This window comes from Podarcis raffonei, chromosome 10, assembly GCF_027172205.1.
Source record: "Podarcis raffonei isolate rPodRaf1 chromosome 10, rPodRaf1.pri, whole genome shotgun sequence".
Taxonomy (NCBI): domain Eukaryota; kingdom Metazoa; phylum Chordata; class Lepidosauria; order Squamata; family Lacertidae; genus Podarcis; species Podarcis raffonei.
Window position 1 is genome coordinate 28,387,021 of NC_070611.1, and position 27,915 is coordinate 28,414,935.

Sequence of the window (27,915 nt, forward strand, 5' to 3'; positions counted from 1 at the left end):
GTGCCAGGTGAAAAAAGAGGGAAAGGCAGCAGGAGTTGGCATTTTCTTGCCCTTCAGCTATATGAAAAATTTAAAGCAGAGCTTAGAAAAATGTTCCTTAAAACCCGTAGTGTATGGTCTCAGTTTGTCACCTGTTGTCAGCAAATGTGAAAATAAGCTCTAGTGAATTCAGTGAAACATATGTGTGTAAAAACATTCTGACTTGAGTGTTAGTGTATTTGGGCACACTTATTAAGTACTTGTGAAAAGCTTCATACAAATACCTTCTTTAAAATAACAAAGGCCAGGATAATACTGTACTGAAAGAATTTGTGGTGGCTTACATAGCTTGATGATGTGCTCATATAATGTATGTGCTTATTAACTCTTGTCCCAAGGCATTTGTCATGTTTATGTAAATGAAATGGCTGCATGTATGAAGAGTTATGACATTATATGCTGTAGTCAGTTGATGTCCTAGTCCTCACTGCTGGATGAAGAACTCCAAACTCGCAGCCTTGTTTCTGCACAATGTTATAGTTAGCACATGTACATGTTAGTACCTGTAGTTAGTACATCAAAGCATTAGCAAAACAGTTTTTCTCTTATACTTATAGCCTTTTATTCTATGGAAAAGTTATGGTGTGGGTCAAATGTAAATAATACTTAATTTCTTATAATGGTTTTATTAAGGTTACTGTGCTTATATTATAAACTTGCTCATTGATAAGCTTTAAGAAATACGGGCATGTTGGCTTGAATCCCAAGGCATCTAGTGTATGTTGAAATGTGTTTTTACTTAAATGTGTTTTCTGCTGACTCCTCCATCTGCAGACCCCTATTCCATATCAGAAACCATTTCCATAAGTCTCCCAACCATGCAGATAGGCCATAGGATCAGGAAAATCCCATTCTGCAAATGGAACACCTTTCACAGTTCTTAGATCTAAGGTCATTGTAACGTACAACTAAGAGTGCTCTTTACTGGACTTTCTTTCCTTTCTCTTAGTAATGGAAGAGCTCCATTATTTTAAATTAGACCAAAAGATGGAATTCTTGTACATAAACAAACTGTATTGTGCTTTTGAAAATTTATTGACAATTGTGTCAAATTGCTGGTAAACACAGCTTAAATTTTGTGAGCATAGAAATGTTCTTGATTGCCCCTGAAAACCCTCTCTCCCTTTGTGGATTGTTAAAATGGCCTGGAGAGTTGTTAATCCCTTTATTATGTCACATGTGCGGCATATATTTTCAAATGTGTATATTTAGCAGGCACTATATATCACAGTTACCCCGGTTCAAGGAGTGTGTGAAGGGGATGACCCTCAACTCTTACGTTTTATTAAGTTCAATGTGCTTGTCTTAACCAAACCAAGGTTTGGTGATGGTTCATATGTTTTATATTGTATTATGTAAGCAGATTTAGGAGAGCTGGACTCTGAAACAAGGGTGGCTAACCCATTCTGGCCAGGTCTAATGGGAGTTGTAGTACAATAACATTTGGAGGACCACAAATTAGCCAGTCCTGCCGTAAAATGTGTCCTAAAATAAGTAAATCCTTCACTCTTTGGAACAGCTATCCTGCAGGTGTATAGATCTGATGGGGGATGGATGGATCCCATGTACTAGTAGAACTTTCCTTCTGATGATTTCAGTGCCAGCCTCTGCCTTCAGAATTTTGTGGGAAACAGCATATCTTGGTCTGTACATGTGTCACATTTTTACTTCCTGGCTATTGTGGAGGTAACCTAAAAATATTATTTATAAGTGAGTAAATCAATGAGGCACTCATTTTCACTAACTAATTATGTTGTGAGTCCTAAACCCAGTCAGGATTAGAATTTGGCTCACTAGCCATTAGATTGTTCCAAATCAAGATTTTTAACCAGAAAGTAGCTGGTTATGAGAACTAGTTCACACACTCCTTGTTTGAGCCCCACGTTTGGTGAACTATTTCTGCATTGCAGGGGACTGAACTAGGAACCTTGTGGTTCCTTCCACTCCTGTGATTTATGATCTTAGTGTAACATTATTGTTGCTTTTGTATGATAGGCCTTCATTGATGCTTTCTGATAACTGTTACTATGGATTTAAAACTAAAAGGGAAACTTTTTAAAGTCTTTAAAAAATCTAACTTAAATATTTAAAATATTGTACTTAATATCTAAAAATTGTATTTAAAATATTATACTGGATACTTTGAACATATATCTGTGTTTAGCTTCATTCCATAACTTCAGGGCAAAAGTGTCTTAATAATAAAGCAATAAAGGTTTTTTATTAGATAGTCAAGGCTGGCCCTACTATCAAGCAGAAGGATGTGGCTGTTTCAGAAGACAACTCCTAGGTAAAATGGACAGAACTGTGTGCCACATGAGTTGCCCAGCACCCCTTAAGGTAGCCTACTGACCTTGGCTATAACAGAGAATGCTGCCCTATCTCTTAGGCTGCACAAAAATTCAGCTTGCAGTGTCCTGGAGGCAAGCATTATCATGTCCTTTGCCTTAGGCAGCAAAAATGTTGAGCCAGCCCTGTTTATAGACTTCTGGTGGCCATTGTTTTGGAATTTGGATTTGGCAAGGAAGCCTTGCCCACTCCGGACTAGTCTCTGTGTGCTCCACCAATCCAAGAATCTCATTCTCTCAAAACCTTCAGAAACTGGCACTTCCTGCAGTAGCATCACATAATATGTGTTCCTTTGCATTTGTGGTCCGGTATAAACTATTTGCAGCAAAAGCACCAGAGTCTTGTGGCACTAACACATTTATCATGACATAAGCTTCCACACTTTGCTTTTGTTTTTGCTGTGAGAGATTAACACAGCTACCCTTCTGGAAATGACTGTGTTTAAGTTTGATATATAGAAACATAAGCAAAGAAACCTGCCTTTCCTGAAAGGAATCGTAAGTCATGTTGACAAAGCCATTGTCTGAATAAAGTTTAGTTGATAGCAGGGAAGAAACAATGTTAATGTTTTCCTTTATAATATTTTTATTGGAGAAGTAAAAAATATGTTAAATAAGACTGTTTTAGTTTGTTTTTCCCCTGCCTTCAAAAGATGTCACTTTATTTAAAAAACTTGTATCCTGCTTTGTAGCCATTAAAAGACAGCTATCAGTGGGATTGTTAATTCTCCCAGAAGTAGACAGCTAACTCACCAGCTCACAATCCATAGCTCAGTGTTTGGGTTTCCTGAGAAGAGGGGTGTTATCCCTACACATGCTGTACTTTTAAGAAACTTGTTTCAGTAGGCAGGAGGTAATCATAGATGGAGTTTAGAGCTTATGAGTGGCTGCAGCAGTTATGATGAAAGATTGGCCTCTCTTTTGCTACATCTGGCTAATTCATTTCAGTGAACAAAGCAAGTCAGAAACATGACTTTCATTTACAACTGTAATTGAAAGAAATATATTTCTATTCTTGACAGATCTGTCTTGGGAATAATACTTGTTGAAAAATCACCTTGCATGTATTTTGTATTTTACACGTTTTCCTCTTTTGCTTGAGGGTTGTTGCTTTTTCTCTTACGCTCTAGCAAAGTAGGTAATGTAGCAATTTTGTAATTTTTCCAGTAGAGAGCAGCCTTTTCTAAGATGTCTTTTTGACTTATTCTCACTTTGTTAAAGACTGAATGAATTCCGGTGTTTTTTATATGTTATGAACAATAAACAGAACTAAGTTACTTGCTTTTTAAAATGGTATGTATGAAAGTTGTAGTTTGATTGCTTTGTGTTATTCTATTTATACACCAGCAAAAACTTGCAAATTTCCCCAAATCTGGGAAAGTGATACTTGATTCATTTTTCAGTCATTTGTTTTGTTCTGCCATGTGGTACCAGAACAAAAGAACAGTACAACACGGAGATCTTTTCTTTATTCAGTATTGCATTATCGTAAACTCTTAATTTAGACAGTTTAAAAATTGATTGCTACTTAACATTTAAAGTCCTCCCCCACCCCCGTGCTTTGCCATTGTCATGATGAAAGAATCTGTTAAACTTGGACTCAGCTGCCCCCATATGCTTCATGCCAGTTCAGTGGTCTATGAAGAAACAAGAGATTGTCTTTCTTTCTCTCTCTCTCTCTCTCTCTCTCTCTCTCTTTTTGCTGTCACTGCTTCCAATAACCTTCACTGTAAATCAAACAAGTAATAACTTACATGTCACTCCATACTTCATAGCCTGCTATACAATTCAGAAAATAGTACTATTGTCTAAATTAACTTATTATAGAAGATATATTAATGTACAACCGAGAAATAAGTTTGCAATTTATTTGCAATCATTTGGAATAGTAAGCATCAGGGTAACGTTCAGCCATATAACTCCTTTTCTTTATTGTAAGGAGTGTTTGTGTGTGTGTGTGTGTGTGTGTGTGTGTGTGTGTGTGCTTAGACTCCACACCCCACCTCAAATCTCTCCCAAGTCATTAAGATGCTACTGCTCTTTGCTTTTATTAAAGGCCTGGGACTCTGGTCAGAAACCTAATTTTGTCAGAGGACCACTGTGATAAGGAGGGGGAAAGTCCCATAGTTTGCCACCAAGTTTCATTGTCACAGATGCTGCTGCCCTGTATCATTCTCTTCTGTCTGGGGTTGACAATAGGGAGACCACATGACACACTACCCAAGGGCTGCCAATTGCTGATGCCTTAGCACCATAGTGTTACCAGTTTCTTTTCAAGTGCTCAGTGTAAGATAACCAGTTTTCTATCAAATCTGACCTAAATTCATATTAGATACAGTAGTTTCCCTTATGGAACTTGATCATTTGAATTTAATTTCAAATAGGTTGGCTTATCAACCAGCTTTTGATTCAGCAATAGTCATGAGTATCACAAGGAAAACAGAGTTGGATAGTGAAGATAGCTGCTTGGTTTAGAAGAGCTGCTTCTGCTCTCCCCATATGCTAAATGCAACACTTTTTTTCCTATTGAAATGGTTCTAGTTTGAGCCAAAACATTTCTCCATCTCAGCATTCCCCCAAGTAGTATAGCGGTGTATTTCTTTTGGCTGCTTTTCATTGAGCCATACTTTAAAACATTAAATTAAGTAGCTGCAGTATTATTTTGATTTGTTATGCTTGCATTGGACAGCTAACAGTACTGCTAGTGTACATTCATTCTAAAAACCCTCTTTGTACATGTTTTCAGCCTTTATTGCACTAGTGATATCAAGAATGGAAATTCTCTGTTCTCTGGGCACAGATGTTTTAGCCACTCTGAGAATTAACAGATGAGATTTATAGGAAAGCTTTGTCCTATAGCTTGCATGCCATTAATAGCATCAGTGTTAAAATGAGTTTTCTACAAGACCAAGATTGTAGTACTCTGGGTTGTGCTATTCCATGGTTTTTAAACTATAAAGTCCTTCCTTTGGTTCTAAATCATAAAGTGCTTTATTGTATCCCATGCTATCCTAGCTCATGCCCCAGACACAATGGCAGAGGCTCTTACTTGAGAGTAAGAGAAGAAGCTTTATTTAAGCAGGATGCAGCAGCAGGCAAAAGCTGATTTAGTCCCAGAACTTCTACAAACAGGATAGAAAAGGAACCAAGCTAGGGGCAAAGCCAGAATTCTAATCCAAGACCGTACGAGAGCAGCAAAGTTGTCCCAAGTTCTCATGCCCACCCTGTAGGCTTATAGCCAAGGTAGGACACACCCGTTAACTGTGAAAATAAGCCCTGCAAGAATATTTAGCTTACAGGCGTGCACTCTGCTGGGGCAGGTATGTCTGTTCACTCTGAAGGTAACCAAACTGTTTCTGGCAGAGTCCCATGATAGAAAAAAAATTCAGCCTCGTTCTGCAAATAATTTCTATCTAAAGTCTTTTTGAATTTTATCATACTTTAGCCTCCTAAAAGTTTTTTTTTTAAAAAAAACACCAACACCCTGCCCTCTTCCTAAATAATTTTATATTCTTAGTTGCAGCAAAACTAAAGCCATCTCTGTGGCTTCAGGACCCTCAAGCCTTTTTACAGTGCACAGTTTTTATTTCATTATGTTATTATTATTTTAAGTTTAATAAATTTTGGTCCATAGCAGTTGGGACCACTGTATACAATTGTGCTTTACAAAGAACCAGAAGACAGGTGACTGTCCTCAATTTAAACAATACATTGTATTTTTAAAATCCTAGAAAACGATTAGAATATGGAGCTAACCGCCACACACACACACACACACACACACACACACACACACAGTCTTAGACCCTGTCCCATGTAAGATTGCACTCTGAACTGTGCTTGATTTTAATTATGGGCAAGCCAATTTTAATTAATGGAGCTATGAGTTAAAAACACACCTATTTATTTTTAGAGGATGATTTGTTTTTCTATATTGTAATACAGAATGAAATTGAAGAAGGTATTTTCTTTCAACAGAAAAGTGGAAAGCTGTAATTTAACCTTTAAAAAAGAATTGTTTACTTTTTTCAGTATTCGAAAGGCATATACATTGAAGTTTTAAAATTATGAATATGTGTGTATAAAAGAATATAAATATGATAGACAGATAGTACTTTTTTCTAAAAGAAATGTTTAGGAGTACTCTCATTTTCCTACTCATATTGAAATACTGGCCTTCAATGAGGCTAAACTTCTTCCTAATTTCCTCTTCTCTGTGTGCATCCCCATACACCCTCATAATCTGCTTGGGGAACTGTCTGGAACAGATTTTGGGGGCCCACAAGAAGAAAGAAAAAGGAAATCCTGTTGTGTTAGTGGAATGCTGCTTGCACAGTGGTGGATACTACCCTAATGTTTTGAACCTGTCGATAACTTTAAACATATAAAAATGTGAATGCAGTCAATTAATGGAGTAGAAAGACAAATGAGAAATCTGCTCAAACATCACTTTGCAAAGCAAAAATTCAGAAATGTTGTAGCTTGTGGTAGAGTGTGGACTGTAGGGAAATCAATCACTGATGCTAACGCAGAGACAGCTAAAATACAGTTTCCTTAATGCCACAACATAAATGGGTAACTACTTCCACTGTAATCTAGTTTGGTTTTAGAAGCAGGATGTGTGCAGGAGCTTTTCATCGGAGGATTAGACACATATCACTTACATTTTTTTAAAAAGGGGGGGAATATAATAGATTTATGTGGCATATTTTATTTTACTGTACAGGATGCCTCTGTGTTTTATACAGAAAACACTGAACATTACATAGTGCTATAGTCAAATATCTAAATCAGGGGTCGTCAACCTGGCGGGTGCCATGGCACTGGTAAAGGCTTCTATTGGTGCCCTTGTGCAGGTGCCCCAGACTCTGAGTTTCTTTTTTTAAAAAGATTCCAAAAGATGTATAAGATGTATTTGTTACTTTTTAAATTTACTTTAAAACTTCAATTTGCATTCTATTAGTGATGTGAGTTAGATTTAAAGTATAGTTGTTTTTATTTTGTGTAATACTACTGCTTTATTTTTGTTTTTTAAATTGATTTATGGTTTTAGTTAACTTCTGTAGACCGCCTTGAGAGAGCTTTGACATGAAAACCAGTATATAAGTACTTCAAGTAAATAAGTAAATGGTTTGCCTTTTGATGATAAAAATGCTTGCACAAAACTCGCCCTCTGCTTTGGCTAAGCCAAATTTCAAAGTGGAAGGGGCAGAATTAGGAGGGCAAGGGCTTAATCCACCAGGAATGCTTGTAACACAAATGCAAAACGATTTTAAGTTTGCATTGGAGCTCAGCTGCTATTTCACTGAAGTTTAGGCGATGTTGTGTAGGCGATGTTCCTGTTAAATTGTGCCCCGAGCCAATAAATGAATAATAATAATAATAAATCAAGAATTACATTCTCTGTGCTGCACAACTGTAACATGCTCCATGTCTTTTGTGTGTTGTGAAACCATAACGGTTGCAAAAAGTAGCTGTAAGACTTTTGACTAGACTGCCTTGGAGATATCTCATGATGCCAGTTTTGAAAATGTGCACCATAGATTTCCCCTGTAATTTGTGTAGTTCCTCAAACCAGTACTGACACCAGCCTAATGTTCTCCAGATGTTTTGGGCTACAACTTCCAGCAGTCGTAGCCAGTGCAGCCTTTGGGGAAGGCTGGCGTAGCCAGCGCATCAGCGGGTTTCAGAAGTCTTGATTTAACAATCTGGGCCCAGAATGACATCTCACATTATCTGGCATCTTCAGAGAGTCCTTACTTGGTTCATGGAAGCAGAATGAGAGCAGTTAGATCTTAGATCTTCTCTGTGTGGCTTCCCCTACCCCCACCCCTTTTTTTAGTTTCCAGAGAAGTGCACCTGCCAGCTCCTTTACGAGCTTTGGCAAATTAGCCAAGACTTCCCTTTCTAGAAAGGCTTTTGAGTTTGAATTGTTGTTTCTGCTATAGAAAGGCCTTTGTATAGTTTTTTGTTTTGTTTTTTAAATATCCTTGCTCTCCATTTTGTGCTTAGTATGTTTGAATTCTTGTTTTAAGTGGTTCAGTTGCTGCCCCCCCCTTTTTTCTTTTGTATGCTGCTGCAGGTGTATTCTCACTCGGTTGAGGACTGTTGGATAGAACTATAAAATAGAAAAAAAGTACAATACATATATTCACTGTCTGGAAACAGGATAAGGGGATGCTAATGTTTCTACATATTAGTAATTGTATATATGACTCAGGAACATATTACTCCCTTTGCTTAAACAGAGCAAGGTTGAGTTGAGTGGGATTCTAAAGTGGCTGGCTAGACCAGAAATAGTTATTAAAAGAGCACACTTTTTAGCAAGGAAAGTTCTGAAGGTGCCCAATATACTTCTTTCTCTGATGGTAAGGATGTTTGGTCTTCCTCAATGGAAGTCCCCATAGACCACTCTGAGTGTGAATGGGAGACAAGTTGAATTAATCTGTAAAATAAATGTTTTTTGTTCATTAAATATATTTGCCACAACTATGAAATCACCACTTTGAAAACATTTTTGTAAAAGTTTATATTTGTACAAGTGGAAAATAATACTCTTAAAATGTACTCTGCATGTTGCTGTTCTTAAAGCTAGAATGTGGTAACGTTTTGGTGGGAATAGTTCTCTAGAAGCTCATTTTGCAAGTGTTAAGAGTCTGTGCTTCATCTCACTGGGCATAATTAAAAGGCCCTTGCCTTAGAAAGTCCTTGGGCCCCAAGAGACTACTTTTCCTTGAGAGAGACTGAGTCCACCTTTTTGATCCTAAGAGCCCGATCCTATTCATATTTACTTGGAAGTAATTCCCACTGAGTTTAGTTGGGTGGGGTGTCATTGTTTACATAGGGTTGCTGACTAAAAGTCTTCCACAAACTCTAAAATGCCTTTCTTGGGCAAAGTCTTTCTCTGAACCACTGGGAGTGTAAATATAGTGATCCAATTCAGACATCTCATCCAAGTCCTCTAAAGTACAGGTGGGGATCCTCGGACTCACAGGTCAGTCTTTGCCCATGAGGCCATTTTCCCCCAACCACACTCACATGTCAATCAGTTGACATCTCAGGTTGACATCAGCAGTAGTGGGGTTCAATCCAGCTGGGTGCTGCTTTGCCTTGGCATTCCCTTCAGTGAACAGTGGAGCTTTGATTTATTGCTAAATCTTCAAACATTGATTTTGATGGTCATCTGAGCTAATCCTTGCTTTTGTGCTGACTGGGTTTGCTTGGCAATGTTTTGAAATGTCTTACATTAAGTAGGGCACTGATCTTGGTCACCCTTCTAGATGTTGGTGTGAAGTAATATCAAACATTAAAGCAATGGGGGTAGTGATCAACACTGAAGATTTTGTTCAAGTCTGTAACTAATTCCGTTGACCCTGAATGGCAGCACCTGAATTAGGCTTGTGGGTATCAGCAAGCTGCAAAAAATACACTCAGTTTTTCAGTTGTAGGTGTATCTAGTAGAACTGCTGTAATGTACATTTAGTGTTTGTGGTGGTGGGTTCGTTTATTTTCAAAAGTTTAATAGTAAGTTTGAAGGTCTGCAATGCAGTTAAAATATAATGCTATAGAATAACCTATATAAAATACAATTATGGATGTTTTGGAATATGATTGTGCCCTTCAAATCAGAACTTAATAGTCTGGATCTATGGTGTGTTCTATTTATTTAAGAAGTCCTCAATTTATTAAGTTTCACTGAGCTGCTAAATTAAAGCAATTTACAGTTTTTTAGCATTGTATGATTGTACAGTATGAAGTTCTACATAGTGAAAAATCCTTGCTCTTTATTTCAGTTATCTAGAAAAGTACGAGAAAGTACATCACTTTGGAGAGGATGATGATGAGGTACAACCAGGCAATCCAAAGCCTCAACTTCCTATAGGTGCAATTCCATCTTCCTATAATTACCAGCAGCACAGCGTGTCAGGTAAATTTTGACAAATTAGTCGATGGTAGCGCCATTTGTCCTTGATTTCCATTGGACAAATGGCACAAAAAGCCTACAGGTGCATTGTTGCTAATGATGTATTTTTGCCTTTATAAATAGATTTTCTTCGACAAAGTTATGGGCTATCTATGGACTTTAATTCGCCAAATGACTATAGTAAATTGGTGCTTTCTCTGTTATCTGGACTCCCAAATGAAGTGGACTTTGCTATTAATGTGTGCACTCTTCTATCAAATGAAAGCAAACATGTTATGCAGCTTGACAAGGACCCCAAAATCATCACTTTGCTGCTTGCTAACGCTGGGGTATTTGATGACAGTAAGTTTCTACTTTGAATAATCCTTTGATGAGCAAGTGTACTACTATGCAGCAGAGTTGTTTCCTTGTTCCTCTTTTCCTTCTGCATGCTCTGTCTTTTCCCATCTTCTATCCTACCTGTTTCATAATCCTACAAAAGAAGAGTCCTGTTGAATCAGACTGATGATTCAGCATCCTGCTTTCAGCACTGGCCAACCAGATGTTTCTGGGATGCCTACAAAAGTCTGTGAAGGCAGCAGTCTTTTAACATCACTGCGTCTCTTCCCAGCCACTGACATTCAGAGGAATCCCAGCCATGCATCTGTACATTCCATTTAGCTACCATGACTAAGTCTGTTGATAGATCTGTGCACATCCTTGATTGTCTATAGCGCTATTATTCTAGAGGATATTTCCTTTTCAGTCCCTTTCCTAATGGTTCCCAACATAGAATTTTCTTTCTTTCCTCAGCCTTAAACAAATAGTTACTACATTTCTGAGAAAAGGTGCACAAGACAGGGCTATTAATAGCAGCCTAATACGTAGAAACAATATTCCAATAATTTCATCTATGAACCAACCCCTGAAGTGAGGGGATATTTTGGATTGGTACTTGACCCTAAAGTTCTCGCAAGTCACTGGTGAGATGATACACTAAAGTTAAAATGACGCTGATTCTATTACCTCCAGTAAGCTGACACACTTTTTGTCCAGTAGTTCTGTATCCTGCAGTGTTCTTCTGCTGAGATCCTTCCGGTCTCATTGCTTCTATAGCACACTTGTGCAAGTTTTTGTAACTTTCTTTTCTTTCTTTAATATTTCACAATAGTTTGAATTTCAAACAAGTTTCAGTATTTCAAGCATCTCTTGTGTTTCCTTGAAATGGTTAATCATGTCTTGCTTTGTTAGTCTAGAGTAGAACAAGGATCGTGGCCAAATATGTGTTTATGAAGATTGGAATAAACAAACTAATGGGGTTTTGGGGAGAGCGGGGTTATTTGTTTCTTGCAGCCAGAGATTTAGGTGAGAATAATTGCTGAAGAGATGTGCTTTTGAACCACTGGTAAAAGGACATGTATGCAGCCACTGGCCACATTTGGATATCATACTAAACCATAGGTTAATGTAGGATGCATGACCTGCAGCAAGCCTTGGGCTGTTGCCCTTCTCCCTGCTTCTGATTTGGCTACAAAGAGGAATTAGGAAACTTCCACATCCAGGTTAGATTTGCTGCTGCTTGTTGTCTTCAGACTACACAAACTTTGATTATGGATAATGCTTCATGAATTATGAAGCTGGCTTGTTTTGTTTAAACAAACTATAGTTAGCATTAACTGCTGCACCCGAAGGAGAAGAGACTGGGAAGAAACTGCATTGTTGCAGAAGAGGAAAAAGGACTGGAGTCTTACTAAGCTATGGTTGAGTGTGACATCTGAATACAGCCATTATATTTATTGAAACTGACAGAATTTGATGTTGAACTCCTGCCATAAAGGCCAATTTGGATTAAATCAGAGAGTCTGCAGCTGGCCAGCTTCCAGCTGAAGACAGAACTAAACTTCCTGTGTAAACTTTTACTCTGGTATCTAGAGAAATGTGTGTTTCAACATAGCTGTATAACATTGTTATCACTCCAAAAAGAGAGCATAGGAGATGCATTTTGGGGGGGGGGGTCACATCTGCCTTAAAAAAATATTCCATATTGCGGGCATATTCCAGAGAGTAGATTTTAGGTTTTGAATTCTATGCAGCTGCTTGTTATCAAACTTTGATCAGCATTGCATGTAAGTCAGTTGTCCAGATCCTAAAAACCAAGTATTTAGACTTGAAGAGTGCAGTCTAAAGGCTCAGGTATGCAGAGATTTCCCATTCTCTGTAATAAAGGAAGCTACTCCATTCACACATGTCAGTTTCTTGTGCACATAGAACATTCCTTTGTTCAGAGAATAGGATGAGCCTTGGAACTAACCACATCAATTCCTGTGAACCTTTTAGGGTTTAGCCCAGGGGTAGTCAACCTTTTTATACCTACTGCCCACTAATGCATCTTTCTTTATGGTAAAATTCTTTACCACCCACCAGTGCTCAATGGAAGGAGGATTCAGCTTGTGCCGTAGAACCCCCTACCGCCCACCTAGAATCCTAAAACACCCATTAGTGGGCGGTAGGGACCAGGTTGACATTCTCTAGTTTAGCCAATACTCTTTTTAAACTTAGAAAGGAACCAGAATGCCTAAAATAGCATTTCTTTACATACACTGTAGGATCTGAATGTGGACAGATTTCTGGGTGTCTGCATTTCCACTTGGTTTTTTTTAAGTAGGTTTCTAGGCAGGCTGGAAACTGTAGACAGAGGACACCAACATGCAGGGAATTGTGTGCACCTAAGAAATATGTGGCTTGAAGTTATCCCCTTCTTGCCATGCTAGTTTCTTTCAAGAAAATTCTACTTTGTGCAAGAACTCCAATATGAGATTCAGATCAAAGCAAGCAAAATGAACAGCTTTATGCAACTAAGCAAGTTTCTTTGAATGTTATTTGCATAATGTTTTTAAGCACAACATTTGAATTTTCATAACACAGAGTTTACTTCTTCAGCATAGATTTTTCACTCATTTTTTCTTCTTCCTGGCTTGTTTAGCCTGTGGCATAATTATAGCAGGTAGTTCCTTTATTATTCAGGATTGATAAAAGAACTCCCCCCCCATTCTACTTAACAGCAGTCCAATTCATGCAGCTTTAGATGAGTTGATATAATGGGCTATTGCCCTTCAAAAGAAAGCACTCTTCTCCATGTTGTAAATACCCCACTCCGAGCAGAAGACATAACTCAAAACAATTTTTAAAAAATATTTATGCTACTTCTAATAAACTGTAATATTGGTACTAGAAAAGTATATTGCAACTGAATGAGATTGGCTGGCCACAATACCGCAAAATTACACTGTTTTCAAATTATCTACAGTATTGTCACAGCTGTTTATGGACAATTTTTAATTGTAACTTTAATGCTTTTTAACTCATAGCTTTAGGTTCATTTTCTACTGTGTTTGGTGAAGAATGGAAGGAGAAAACGGATAGAGATTTTGTTAAGGTAATTTTTAAAAATATAGTTTTAAAAACAGCATGTCAAAAAAAAATGTGTGATAGAGCCTTACGGTTCAACAGTGCAGCTTAAACATTGTGCTTAAATACTAGTGACAAAGCTAGACTAAAGAGAAGAAGGGAATTTTATTTAGAGTGGATCAGATAAAGAGCTCTCAGGTATTTCAAATAAGTAGGTAGGTGCAGGGATAGATTGAAAGCTTCCTTCTCCCCAGTAGGTGCTGCTGGAGGTAATAATACAGTGACTGTGTTATTGTAGATTAGTATTGAGAAACAGCATTTAGAATGTGTGAAAGTCTCCTTAGTCAGCTCCAAAGTTATATATACAACTTCAGCTGAGTTTCACGCAACCAAGTTTGCACATCCATGTCAGTTATTTTGTTGAGCGTGGATAGTGTTCACAATAGGCTGTGTGTACTGTTCCTTGAGAAGACATTGCATTGTTGCATGTTGCACACCACCACTCAGCCTTGTATGCCATATTTTGACCTATGTGTGTGATAAACAATTCAGGTGGTTACTGTGCCATGAGCATGATATACTAGGCCCCAAAATATAGCATTTCATGCACACAGTGGATGTATTAGAGATGCTTTATTTAAGAGCCCCAAAACATTTGTTTGCCCACTAGAGGGCACGATCAGCTGTATTAATCCACTAACAAGAAACTTAAGGTAAAGCATCTTTTTGTGTTAATATGTAATAATTATTAATTACTTCATCAGTTTTTGCAACAAGCAAATAATGACAGTACAGGTGGATTGTATTATATATGTTGATGTGTTGATGAAAATAATCCAGAATTTGACACCTTTTGAAACCGAATTTGAGGCACTTGAGATCATAAAAGCGAAATACATTTTAATTTTATTTTATTGACAGAAGTGTGTGAAACTAAAAAGGACCTCTGTATCTATGAAGTAAATGTGACTTTTCTGCCCAGATTTAACATTTCTTAGGCACTAGTGAAAAAGTTTCCATATATCACATTTTTCAGGCAATTAGCTATTACTATTTTAAATATAAATCTATTTCACAGAGAAAAAAGTATAAAGTGTGAAGATTAATAACAATAGGAGAAATGCGGAGAATGTCAATTTGCCTTCATAGCAAAAATGGTAGCATTCAGTAATTAAAAATGGTTTCTCGCTGAGGGTTTTATCTTTATCTCATTGAAATATTGGTTTTCTAATAAAAACTTCTGTTTGAGAAAAGTGTCCAAAGTTTTATTCAATTACGTCTAGCAGTTGTAGCAGAGCACCGCTTAAAATTGATGCCATGTCCCTTCACTGCAAACAGTTTTTAATGGCAAGGGATGCATGCAATCCCATACTCCCAGCCCATACTCTCCACTCAGGTAAAAACAATACAAGCTTGGAGGAAGTGGAATGGGCCAGAATTTGGTAGCTGTACAGTGGTACCTTGGTTCTCAAACGTAATCCGTTCCAGAAGTCTTTTCTAAAACCAAAGCGTTCCAAAACCAAGGCACACTTTCCCATGGAAAGTAATACAAAATAGATTAATCCTTTCCAGGCTTTTAAAAACAACCTCTAAAACAGCAATTTAACATGAATTTTACTATCTAACGAGACCATTGATCCATTAAATTAAAGCAATGATCAATGTACTGTACTATAAAATAAATAAGACAGTATTGTATATGATAAAAATTTAAATTGTTTTCCCCCCTTACCTGCACTGATGATAGTCATTGTTTGGATGGGCTGCTTTTATCCATTTCCACAGTAACACAGTCAATTAATCAATCAGTAGCTGAACTGGGTTTCACACAGTCACAAAAACGAATTCACCGAAAAAGCCTCAAAACCACAAAATAAATAGCAAAAACAAAAGCGCCAAACTTAATCCGTTCAGGAAGTCCATTTGACTTCCGAAATGTTCAAAAACCAAGGCGCAGTTTCTGATTGGTGCATATGCCCCAGAAACAATAGCCAACAGCCACATTGGACGTTCGGCTTCTGAAAAACATTCGAAAACCTGAACACTTACTTCCCGGTTTTCTGCATTTGAGAACCAAAGTGTTTGAGAACCAAGGCGTTTGAGAACCAAGGTACCACTGCAATAGCCTGGTGCGCTGAATGACTATGCATTCATATTGCTGGGTTGGGGAACGCTCTGTTTGCATCTTTTGGGGGATCCTTCCACATATGGGTGCTGTGCTTCCAGGGGGAAGAATTGTGTCCCATGCCATTTGGTCGTTACACCAAAAAGGCCACAAATAGTTATTGCTAGGGGTGCATAAAGAAATGTACCAAATTGTATGTGTTTGACCTGTTACATCCGTTGAATATTTGTGTCCCGAGGAAAGATAGTCCAGGAATGTCTCATTGTTTAGTGATAGCAGTAATAGGAGCTTCAGTTATGTTGTGAGGATTTTTTTAATAGGAAGCTTGGATGTTTTCCAAAATCTATTTATAATTGTTACAGTGTATCTAGTATGATAGCACAGTTTTAAAAAGAATTACTCAGGAATGCCGTTTAGTAACACTGCTTCTAAAATTAGCTATATTTTGGAAATTCTATTTTTTCCTTTTTTAATGTTTAATAGTATAATGCACCCTACTTAAATGCTTCATTGTTTCATGTTTTAATGAAGGCGTGCATTAAGTGGATTTTAGATGTGTCATTTCTATTACTGTACATTCAATAATTGATAAAGAGATCATGTTTGCATAAATTGTTATATAGTGTTACATTTTATTTTCTTCTTTGATTTCCCCCCCAGATAGTGGAATAGTGTTTAAGCTGTTCTTTTTATGCTTGCTCTCCCAACCAAGTGTGAATTAGCTCCACTTTCTTGCCATGATATTTACAGTGACACTACATACGAGTTTCATTTAGAGATAGAAGAACAAGAGACTGATAGGATTAAAAATAAGCATATAACAAAAGGTGGCAGATGGCTTAGAGTTTTGTTAATCATGCTGATGTCTTTTACTTTTAAACATGAAATTATTTTGCGTCAGTGGTTGCTTTGATTTAAAATGATACTGTGGCATTGGCCATCAAGACTGGGGAGCAAATGTCCTTCTAGTTGTTATTGGAACTTCAACTTCCACCAGCCCCAGCAAGCATAGCTAATAATCAAGGGTGATTGAAGTAATATGGAGTCATAGTCCAAGACTATCTATAGGTTCACAGCTTATCCCATATTGAAAGAAAATAAATTGAGCACATTAAATAAAAAGATGCAAATATCCAACAAAAAAAAAATGGAAGGTATTTGTTCGTTAAAGAAAGGCACAAGATGGATAAGTTTTTGAAGTGCATAATTCTGTCAGTGCACATCTGTAGCTATGCAGCTAAATGCTGAAGGCAAAATAGTACTTTTGGGTCAGGAGTGTACAATCCTGCACTGTAATTTTATCATGATTTTTGCTTCATAACTAAGTTATTGTAGATATATATATATATAAAATTGTCCAGTAGCACCTTAGAAACCAGCTAAGTTTGTTCTTGGTATGAGCTTTCGTGTGCACGCACACTTCTTCAAATACACATATTGTAATCAGATACACATACTGATATTGTAATCAGTCTCATCATTTCCCCCGCATCACAATGGGTTTTTCAGACTGCTATCTTGTTAAAGGAAACTTTGCAATAAAAAAATAAATCAATGTTTGTTTGTTTTTGTTCAGTTTTGGAGGGATATTGTTGAAGATAATGAAGTACGTGACCTCATTTCAGACAGAAACAAATCTCAAGGTGAGTTACGTCAAATGAGCATTGGATTATATCTGGGGTATCTAGAGCAGAAACTGTTCAAGTGAATGTGTTGTCTTTTATAGATGCTACACCAGAAGACTGGATATGGGAGTCTTTATTTCATCCGCCACGCAAGTTGGGCATTAACGATATTGAAGGACAACGGGTTCTCCAGATTGCAGTGATTTTACGAAATCTTTCCTTTGAGGAGGGAAATGTAAAGCTGTTGGCAGCTAATCGTACCTGTCTTCGTTTCTTATTACTCTCTGCTCACAGTCATTTTATTTCTCTAAGACAGTTGGGGCTTGACACATTAGGAAACATTGCCGCAGAGGTAAGAAACAAATTCAAAATATGCTCTTTATGAGTTAAAAGGCTTGAATCCCAAGGCTGGATCGAGTTTAAACATTAAGGATTCTCATATAAAAGGGGACTGGAGATCTTCCAGACTCTTTCCTGTTGTTTCTTATTATCTCTTCAAATATTTTCGAGAACAGCAAGTTTCTGCAGATATTTTTAGTCCACTGAAATTGTATCTCTGTGTTCTTCATAGCATGTACTTGTAATCATGGAATGCCTCATTGGGATGTAAAGATATGGGTTGTTTGTTTTTGTTTCAAAGTAGCATCCCTGTTCTTTGTCTGGGATGAGATTAAACAATTAGATTCCATACCCTCACCCAAAATGTAACCCATCACTAAAATCAAAAGCCACAAATTGTCAATAATAATTTTACATTTAACACTGAAGATTGGCTACTGTTCTCCTAGCTTGCGCCCAGTGCATTCTTAATACAATAAAAGTGGCTGTTTTATACTTCCTTTGTGGTGTATTCAGAAGGGCCCTAATTTCTTTAATGCTTATTTTTCCTGGTATGTTTAAAACTATTGGCTGGCCTTCCAATATAATCTAAACAAGCCATAAAGTAGTGCAAACAAAGCCTTACAGAACAATCCTATACATGCTTACTCAAAAATAAATCCTTTTGTTTTCACTGGGGCATAGTGCCAGATAAGAACAGATAGAACTGTAACCTTAGGCTGCAATCCTCTGCACATTTACTTGGCAATAATTTTCATTGAACTCAGAGAGAATTTTTAGTAGAAATGAATGGATTTGGACTGTTACTTCCTATTGCTTTCAAAATTTCATACATGAGACTGAGTTTAGTGGTAATAAAAACAGTGAAAGTTAATGAAGAACAGACTTTACTTATCCACAGTAGTGGAAATGATATAGCATCCATTTGAAAATGTTTTCAGTATTGAATGTGACATCTTTCTAATCATTTCAGTGATTGTAAATATTATTCTCCATTATAAGTACATCACTCAGGTAAAAGTGCTTTCTTTCTTTTTCAGCTTCTATTGGACCCTGTTGATTTCAAAACAACTCATCTAATGTTTCATACTGTTACAAAATGCTTAATGGCAAGAGATAGATTCTTAAAAATGAGGGGTAAGCTGTTATGTGGTTATTACTTCTAGTCCGGATAATTGAGGATAAAGATGTTTGGTTCTAAAATATTTGTTTTTGTTTCAGGCATGGAAATCTTGGCTAATCTTTGTAAAGCTGAGGACAATGGTGTCTTAATTTGTGAATATGTAGATCAAGAATCCTACAAAGAAATCATCTGTCATCTCACTTTGCCTGATGTGTTACTTGTCATATCAGCTTTGGAAGTGCTCTATATGCTCACTGAAATGGGTGAAGTGGCTTGTACTAAGATAGCAAAAGTTGACAAAAGCATAGGTAAGTGAGCAATTTTTTGAAATTATCAGTATCATTAGCTATAGGCTCCCAGACCTGTTTCTTATTAAGTAAACAACAGATAATAAAGTTCAGTGGGTAGAGAGTTTGAGTTGGATTGTAAAGGCATTGGTTCAAGTTCCCATTGTGCCATAAACTTATTGTGCTGTGATCTTAGCCAATTCCTATTTTGCAGACACTGTTACCCATTTGTAAAGTTGGAGTCATACATTTCCCCCCCCCCCAAAAAAACCAACACAAACAAGAATTGTAAAAGACTTTTGAAAATTAAAAGTGCTACATAAACGTAAGGCTGTTGCAGTGCAGTTTTTTGTCATTTGCACCAAAGAAATGCATATTTTTCAACGAGGAAGGTTGCACAAAACTGTGCACAAAATAAATTATGCCAATAAGTAAGTTGTGTAAACTTGCTTAGTTTGCATGCTTTGTTCTGATCTCAGTAGTTGAGTATTTACAGAAAGAGGGTGGATACAAAGAGTGGTACAAAGTCAAGAAAAGTTAATAGTAAACTATGGAAGGTAGCAGATTAATATGCAGGTAGCATGACTAAAAACCACCAACGAAGGATAAGTAGCCTTGGAGGACACCAGATGACTATCTTGTGATCTGGAGGCTCTTTTGATACTTTCCATTTTTGTCCATTAGAACATGGGTAGGCAAACTAAGGCCCGGGGGCCGGATCCGGCCCAATCGCCTTCTAAACCCAGCCCGTGGACGGTCCGGGAATCAGCGTGTTTTTACATGAGTAGAATGTGTGCTCTTATTTAAAATGCATCTCTGGGTTATTTGTGGGGCATAGGAATTCATTCATATTTCCCCCCCCAAAAAATATAGCCCAGCCCCCCACAAGGTCTGAGGGACAGTGGACCGGCCCCTTGCTGAAAAAGTTTGCTAACCCCTGCATTAGAATATGGTTTCTTTTAACACCTTAGATTCTCAAGAGTCCATACTAAGTACTGGATTCTATGTCTGATGCTATACTTTATTACCAAGTTGACACATTCATAAGAAACATGGTCTTCCCAGAACATCTTCAAATAACTGAATCTGTTCCCCCTCCCCACTCCAAGATCATACTAAATGACAAAAGCAGATATCTGGATTCTTCAATTATGATTTCAGTATAATACCTCCTTTGAGATTTTTTTACAATCAAGTAGTATATAAAATTATGAGTTAAATGCAATAATAAATACCAGGCCAAGAAAAATGCATATACTGAACTTATAAAGCTATTTTCATTTTCATCAGTTGAATAGAGAAAGCGTAATAAATGAATTGTCCTTCAGTTTCTATTGTGTTAATATTAATATGATTAATATTAATGATTCAGATACATTAGTATGTCTGGTCTCAATGGACATCCAGATGTTTGGATCAGATGCACTCGGGGCTGTAAAACTTGTCGAACATCAGAGTACGAGCCATCTACTCTCCGATATCAGGCAGCAGCAAGTGGAGCAGGTTCCATCACATACTACCCCAGGTTAGTATTGCTGTTGCTAAACAAATTTTATATAAATTATAGTGTATGGTGTTCACCTTTTACTGCATTGGTGGAGATCCTCCAGCCCGTGGACCTAATTAGGCTAGCCAGGCCTCCTATTTGGACACACCAGGCCACTTTGAGCTAGCTACACCCACCTGTTAATTCATCAGATGTCAGGTATGGGCTAGATAAAGCCATGGCTGCAAAGGAACAATTGGGAGCCTTAGAGTGTTCCTTTGGGACCCTGGTTTGCATTCAGCACGGATGGCATTGGACACAAAATAAATGCAAGCTCCACTACCTTCAGGCAGAGTTGCTCTCAGGAAAACAAGTCCAAAATATACGTTTGAGAAATAGTAAGGGGTGGAAACTAAACAAATGAAAAGGGTGGTGAGGTGGTGGTTTAAATCCTTGACCCTGACTGTTATTTCTGTTCCATAGCATCAAGAGCACCACATGTTGCTCCACCACCAGGAATAGTAGAAATTGACAGTGAAAAATTTGCATGCCAGTGGTGAGTACATAATTCAAGGATTTTAATGCTGGGAGAGAAAGCCAACCATAGGAGAATGTTTAAATTTAAAATACTTTCATTTTAAAGGTTGATGTATATTTTAGAAATAAAAATATTCTGATGTTGTTTTGAAGAAATATTAATCAGCTAATTTGAACATTGGCTGTGTAGTAGTGCACAGCCTTTACAACAAAGGCTGAATGATACAATATTCCTTTCTATTTTAAGTGTCTTGGTTTTCAGATAAGAGCGTAAAGCATTTAATTATATCTTCACAGCAAGGGGCTTGATTTTTACTCTTGTATTAAGATGGCTGTTGTATGTTCTGCTCTTTCTTTCTTTCCTTCCTTCCTTCCTTCCTTCCTTTCTTTCTTTCTTTCTTTCTTTCTTTCTTTCTTGTTACATCCCGTGCTTGAATGTTTTCATAGATTTGCACATTTTCATAGATGAGCACTATGTTTCTCTCTCTGTGTGTGTGTGTAGTTCAGAAATGTTTATATCAAGGAATCATAGCTTAGTGTGATAATTTTTGTTGAAGAAACACTGATATATTAGCCTTTACATTAAGGCCACCATAGCATCATCCTATGCTATATTCATTGGAATATAAAATTCATTATCATACTGTAGGAATAAGCAACTGTATAGTCTTTTTCAAGAGGTGCCAGACATACTGTATTGCCATCTGTACAGGTGCTTACCTGGCTGCCTGTGTAGCTGGAAAACATTCCAAACTAATATCAAAGCCATGATTGGACTTTATTTTGCAGGGCAGTGGAAGAGATCAAAAGGCCAGCCGGTGCCCCATGGAACTGGAGTTGCATCCAGAACCTTATGCAGTGCACAGAGGCTCTATGTCAGAAATGTAGATTTAGGAAGTGCTTCTTAAAAAGTTTGAAAAACATGGTTGCAGAACAGTAAGCCAGTTAGTTTTTGCATATGTGCTTATATAGTTTTTTTCTCTCCCCTAAATCATTTCCTTAGGTTGAATGCCCATTTTGAGGTCAATCCAGATTGTTCAATCTCCCGAGCTGAAATGTACTCTGAATACCTCTCCACATGCAGCAAACTAGCTCGCGGTGGAATCCTAACATCAACTGGATTTTATAAATGTCTTCGGTAAGTTTAACTTATTCACAGAATACATCACAGCCTGGGGATGTGTGGTGTTCAGCAGTTTGTATTGATTTGCAAATTTAAGGAGAAAGTGTGTTATGGATATGACCATCTTGTATTGTTAAAGGTGGTAGTTGTTTGTATAACCATTGTTTTTACTATTTTCAAACATTCCGTGTGGGTTTTTCATTTTATCTTAGCTATCTTTTGAAAACCCAAACCTAAAACTTGGAGCCAAGAGTCTGGGAGACCTTCCTTTGAACCTGCTGATCTATAAAAAAAGTAGCTGTGGGATGCAAGCAGCATACTGTGCTGAAGAAATCTAGAACATTTTATAGTGCTTTTTCTTTCTTGCCTTAGATTTCCACCCTTCCCTTAAATAGCAATCGTTGCCATGGCCCATATGTACTCCATTGCCTTTTTGAAATTTTCTTAGGCTTAGAAGGTACAGTTTCCTTCCTGTTCTGTTCCTTGTTTTAAAAACAACTGAATGAAATTCAGTACTATTTTTCTTCCAGCACTCGTTTTCTGTCTCCCTCTGATCCATTCTTCTTCCCAAGTGCTCCACTACTGTGTTCCCTTCTCCATACCAATTCCATTGCCAATGCCCACACTTCCTTGGTGCTGAAACATGAACTGATCATTGCTTACAGCAGGCTTGGTTGGGAAGCACTGATATAATCGCTACTTCAGAACCCTCACGTTTGGCAGGAAACTGAAATGTCCATCAATTGCCTTGAGGAATGGTTTTTCTGACATAGTTTACCACAATACTTAGAAAATATACTTGCATACAAAGCTTTTATTTTATGCTCAGAAGATCATTGAAAAAAGCTAGCAAAATTAACTAGTATATCACTGCTACCAATAATGTGTGTGTTTGTTTGCTTGTTTGCTTGTGTTTGGCAGAACTGTCTTTCCCAATCACTCAGTGAAGAGAATAGAGGATACAAATAACAATGGGCAGGCACATATTCATGTGTTAGGAGTGAAAAGGAGGGCTATACCTCTCCCTATTCAGATGTACTATCAGCAACAACCTTCGACAACCCCTGTCCTTCGGGTTGATTCTGTTCCTGATGTAGCTCCTTCTCCTTCACCAGCAGGTAATTTATACACTGTGAATATTTTATGTTGAGTTTTGAATTGATTCAGAGCATAAAATGTTGGGCTGGTTCAAGTACTGCAGTATTATGTCGAATGTTGACCAAGAGTCGCGCATGTTTTGGGATGGTGCTGCCCTAGGTGGCAAGGTTGGAGTCATGCAGGAGCAGCAGCAGGAGCATAGTTCCAGTATGCTTTGTCCATCAGTGAACCCACATAGCCCCAACTTCTCCACCGCCCCACGCGGCTAAACAGGAGTGACACCCGTGTTGGGAAGGCAGGTCTGGCCACTCACTATACATGCTGCTATCCGTAGAGACATATATACCTAGTGTGGCATGGGAACTAAGGTTACGCTCACCTGCATTCTGCCTCTTTTCTGCATCTAGAGTCTGATGCAGTTGATTATGTATAGCCTGCCATATGATCCTTCCACTACAAAGAGAAGGCATGCAGATCATATGGGTGAGACATTCCTGCTGATGTGCAGGGCAGTACCTGACATTCTACATGGAGGCTGAGGGGGAGCCTGTGTTTCAAAGCCATGTGTATACTAAGCTGCCCTGGAATTGCGATTTTTTTCAAAAGCAAGGTATACATGTTATAAGTGTACTGCATGGTGGGCTGGTGTGTGAAAGTACCGTATTTTTCTGTCCATAAGTCGCCCCCATCTATAAGACGCCCCCTATTTTTGGGGACTCAGATTTAAGAAAATGGGGGGGGGGGAGATATATCCGTCTATAAGACGCCCCCTAATTTTTGACATTTTTAAGGGGAAAAACCTAGTCTTATACACAGGAAAATACGGTATGCAGATACACATATACACAACCCTGGAGACAATGCTACAATGCTTTGGAAACCATTTTTCTGGGGGTAGAGGAGATTACTTCACCTGGTTTCCATGTTGGTTGATGTAGATAATGCAAATTATTATTTAACAACTTAAATCGTAAGCCTGCATTTTGTAGCACACTGATGTTATCCAAAAGCAGGCCATGTGTACCTGACAAATTGGGCATTCAGCTGGGGTGAACTATAACAACAACAACAATTTTATTATTTATACCCCCACCCGTCTGGCTGGATTGCTTCAGGCTCTCTGGGCTGCTTCCAACATATATAAAAACATGAAAGTCTAACATTATAAACTTACTGATACATGGCTGCCTTCAGATGTCTTCTAAAAGTTCTGTAGTTGTTTATCTCCTTATGATGGCATTCCACACCATTGTTGGCCCTTGGAGTTATAAGGAGAGGAAGGGACATACATGGACACCAAGTACAGTGATAGATACTTGAACCTCTGTCTGGTATGTACAAAGTCTGTGGTTAGTGCTGACTCCAAAGCTAATTAAAAAACCATGCGTGATTAAGTTAACTAATAATACTTCTACTTTGAAATGTTGCTTGCTATAATTTCAGGGTTCCCACTAATGCCCCCCCCCCCGCTTTATTTGGTTTACAGGACTCCCACATGGACCGCCAAGTGTTGGAAACTATTTTCCGAGGACCTCTATTAACAATCAGTCTTCAACTCTAACTGCAACACAAATGTCTTTTCCTATTCAAGGTGCGCCTACAGTGGTACAGACTGGCTCCAGGATACTACAGAACCCTTCAGTTCATAGTCAGCAACAACAAAATGCTCCCATGACGGTCATACAGAATAAAGCTCCAATTTCTTGTGAAGTAGTCAAGGCCACAGTCATACAGAGCACTGTTCCCCAGTCTGCAGTTCCTGTTACTATCGCTGTAGGCGGTGGCGCACAACCTTCCAATCAGAATCCTAGCATTGCAGGGCCACAGCCCTCCGTTACTGTTGTCAGCTCTCAGACTTTGCTTCATCAACCTGTAATTCAGCAGTCCCCTTTGCACGCGGTGGTACCGGGACAAATACCCTCAGGCACTCCTGTTACGGTAATTCAACAAGCTGTACCTCAGGGCCATATATTTGGCAGAGTACAGAATATACCAGCATGCACATCAGCCGTTTCCCAGAGTCAACAGCTCATTACCACATCATCACAGCCAGTACAAACATCATCTCAGCAGTCCACAGTTGGTAACCAGCAACAAGACACGGTCATCATAGCCCCTCAGCAGTATGTCACAACTTCATCTTCCAATATAGTTACTGCTACTACAGTTCAGAATTTCCAAGTTGCTGCTGGACAGGTGGTTACGATCGCTGGCGTCCAAAATCCACCGACATCTAGAGTAGGGTTTCAGAACATTGCACCAAAGCCCCTCCCTTCTCAGCAAGTTCCCGCAACAGTGGTACAGCAGCCCATGCAGCCGTCGCAGCAACAGCAGCCTCCGCCACCTCAGCAAAGTGTCGTGATCGTAAGCCAGCCAGCTCAGCAAGGTCCAACGTACGCACCAGCCATTCACCAAATTGTTCTTACCAATCCCGCTTCGATACCCACTGGCCAAGCTGTCCAGTTGGGTGGGCAGCCAAACCTAACGCCAGCTTCCTCCCCGTCACCTGGACCAATTTCAAATAATCAAGTCCCTACCGTAATATCCTCTCCACCGCTCACCCCGCAAACGCAAGGACCCCCTCCCACGGTCAGCCAGATGCTTTCTGTTAAGAGGCAGCAGCAGCAGCAGCAGCATTCACCAGCACCGCCCCAGCCACAGATACAAGTCCAGCAGCAACAGCAGGTACAGATGCAAGTTCAGTCGCAGCAAAATAACCCAGCAGTGGGCCAGCCTCCTCCTAGTGAGTCAAGCCTGATAAAACAGCTGTTGCTTCCTAAGCGAGGCCCATCGACTCCCGGAGGCAAGCTAATTCTCCCAGCGCCGCAGATTCCTCCTCCAAACAACGCAAGAGCTCCCAGCCCTCAAGTGGTTTATCAGATGGCAAATAACCAAACACCAAGTTTTGGAGTTCAAGGGCAGTCTTCGGCTCAGCCGCTCCTAGTTGGACAGCAAAACGTTCAGTTGGTGCAGAGTGCAATCCAGCCCCAAGGAACAGTCCAAACAGTTCCCATTTCCAATTTACAAATATTGCCAGGCCAGTTGATCTCAAATAGTCCAGCAACCATTTTCCAAGGGACTTCTGGCAATCAGGTCACCATAACAGTTGTGCCAAATACTAGTTTTGCTACGGCAACTGTGAGTCAGGGAAATGCGATCATTGCTCCAGCTGGAATTGCGGTGAGTGGCACTCAGGCAGGAGTTGGGCTGCAGGTGCAAACGCTTCCACCTACCCAGGCACCTCTAGCCGGACAATCGTCATGTTCTGCTGCTGCTCCCCCCTTCAAAGGAGACAAAATCATTTGCCAAAAGGAAGAAGAAGCAAAGGAGGCAACAGGTTTACATATTCACGAGCGTAAAATTGAGGTCATGGAGAACCCTTCTTGCCGAAGAGGAGCTGCAAACACCAGCAACGGCGATGCAAAGGAAAACGAAACACAAGCGGGAAGTCTTCTAAACGGAAGAAAACATGACTCCAGTCTACCTCCAGCTAACTCAGGGAAAACTCAGAATGAGGCCAATCAGTTCTCGCAGGTCAGTAATGGACCGTCGTTAGACTTGGGTGAAAACGGAGCTCTTGGAAAGCAGAACTCTGAGCAACCAGAAACGCAGGAAATTAAAAGTGATTTGAGGAAACCCCTCGTTAATGGAATCTGTGACTTTGAAAAAGGCGATGGTTCCCATTTAAGCAAAAACATTCCAAATCACAAAACTTCCAATCATGTAGGAAATGGTGAGATTTCTCCAGTAGAACAAGGGAATATGGATGCCACACAACAAGATGCTGCCAAAGGTGATCAAGGGGAAAGATTTTCCAACGGACCTGTATTAGGTTTGGGTACTACGTCTGCTGTAAGCAGTACACAAGAGGCTTCAAAACTGTTAACCCAGCAACTTAGTGGTACCATTGCTGATGTACCTAATGGACCTCTAGCTTCAAGTTTGAATTCAGATGTGCCTCAGCAACGCCCAAGTGTAGTAGTTTCGCCACAGTCAACGGCCTCTGTTATACAGGGGCATCAAATCATAGCAGTTCCACACTCAGGACCTCGTGGGCCCCTGGCTACCCTGTCATCTGAAGTTCGGTCGACTAATGGCACAGCAGAATGCAAAACTGTAAAGAGGCCAGCAGAGGATAACGATAGGGAAAATGTTCCAGGAATCCCAAATAAAGTAGGAGTTAGAATTGTTACAATCAGTGACCCTAACAAGGCTGGCTGCAGTGCAACTATGGTTGCTGTGCCAGCTGGAGCAGATCCAAGTACTGTAGCAAAAGTAGCAATAGAAAGTGCTGCTCAGCAAAAGCAGCAACAGCAACAGCAACATCCAGTACCATACATGCAAAGTATGGTCACACAGGTAGGTCCAGAGCCTTCATTTTTACTTATTTTAGCTACCCAACTCTCTCTCTCTCTCTCTCTCTCTCTCTCTCTCTCTCTCTCTCTGTGTGTGTGTGTGTAGAGATGTACAAATT

The 27,915-nt window shown here is 39.0% G+C and overlaps 1 protein-coding gene across 3 annotated transcripts in view; it reads left to right on the top strand.

Annotated features, from left to right (window-relative positions):
• ARID2 (AT-rich interaction domain 2) overlaps positions 1–27,915 on the top strand; it is a 98,439-nt gene that overhangs the window by 49,307 nt on the left and 21,217 nt on the right. For all 3 annotated transcript variants that reach the window (XM_053405248.1, XM_053405250.1, XM_053405251.1), the window contains 12 exons: positions 10,181–10,314; positions 10,435–10,653; positions 13,659–13,726; positions 17,400–17,466; positions 17,550–17,800; positions 18,828–18,924; positions 19,009–19,218; positions 20,570–20,722; positions 21,167–21,239; positions 22,224–22,358; positions 23,265–23,461; positions 24,928–27,800. In XM_053405248.1, the coding sequence (XP_053261223.1) occupies positions 10,181–10,314; positions 10,435–10,653; positions 13,659–13,726; positions 17,400–17,466; positions 17,550–17,800; positions 18,828–18,924; positions 19,009–19,218; positions 20,570–20,722; positions 21,167–21,239; positions 22,224–22,358; positions 23,265–23,461; positions 24,928–27,800 (4,477 nt within the window). The remainder of the gene's footprint in view (positions 1–10,180; positions 10,315–10,434; positions 10,654–13,658; positions 13,727–17,399; positions 17,467–17,549; positions 17,801–18,827; positions 18,925–19,008; positions 19,219–20,569; positions 20,723–21,166; positions 21,240–22,223; positions 22,359–23,264; positions 23,462–24,927; positions 27,801–27,915) is intronic.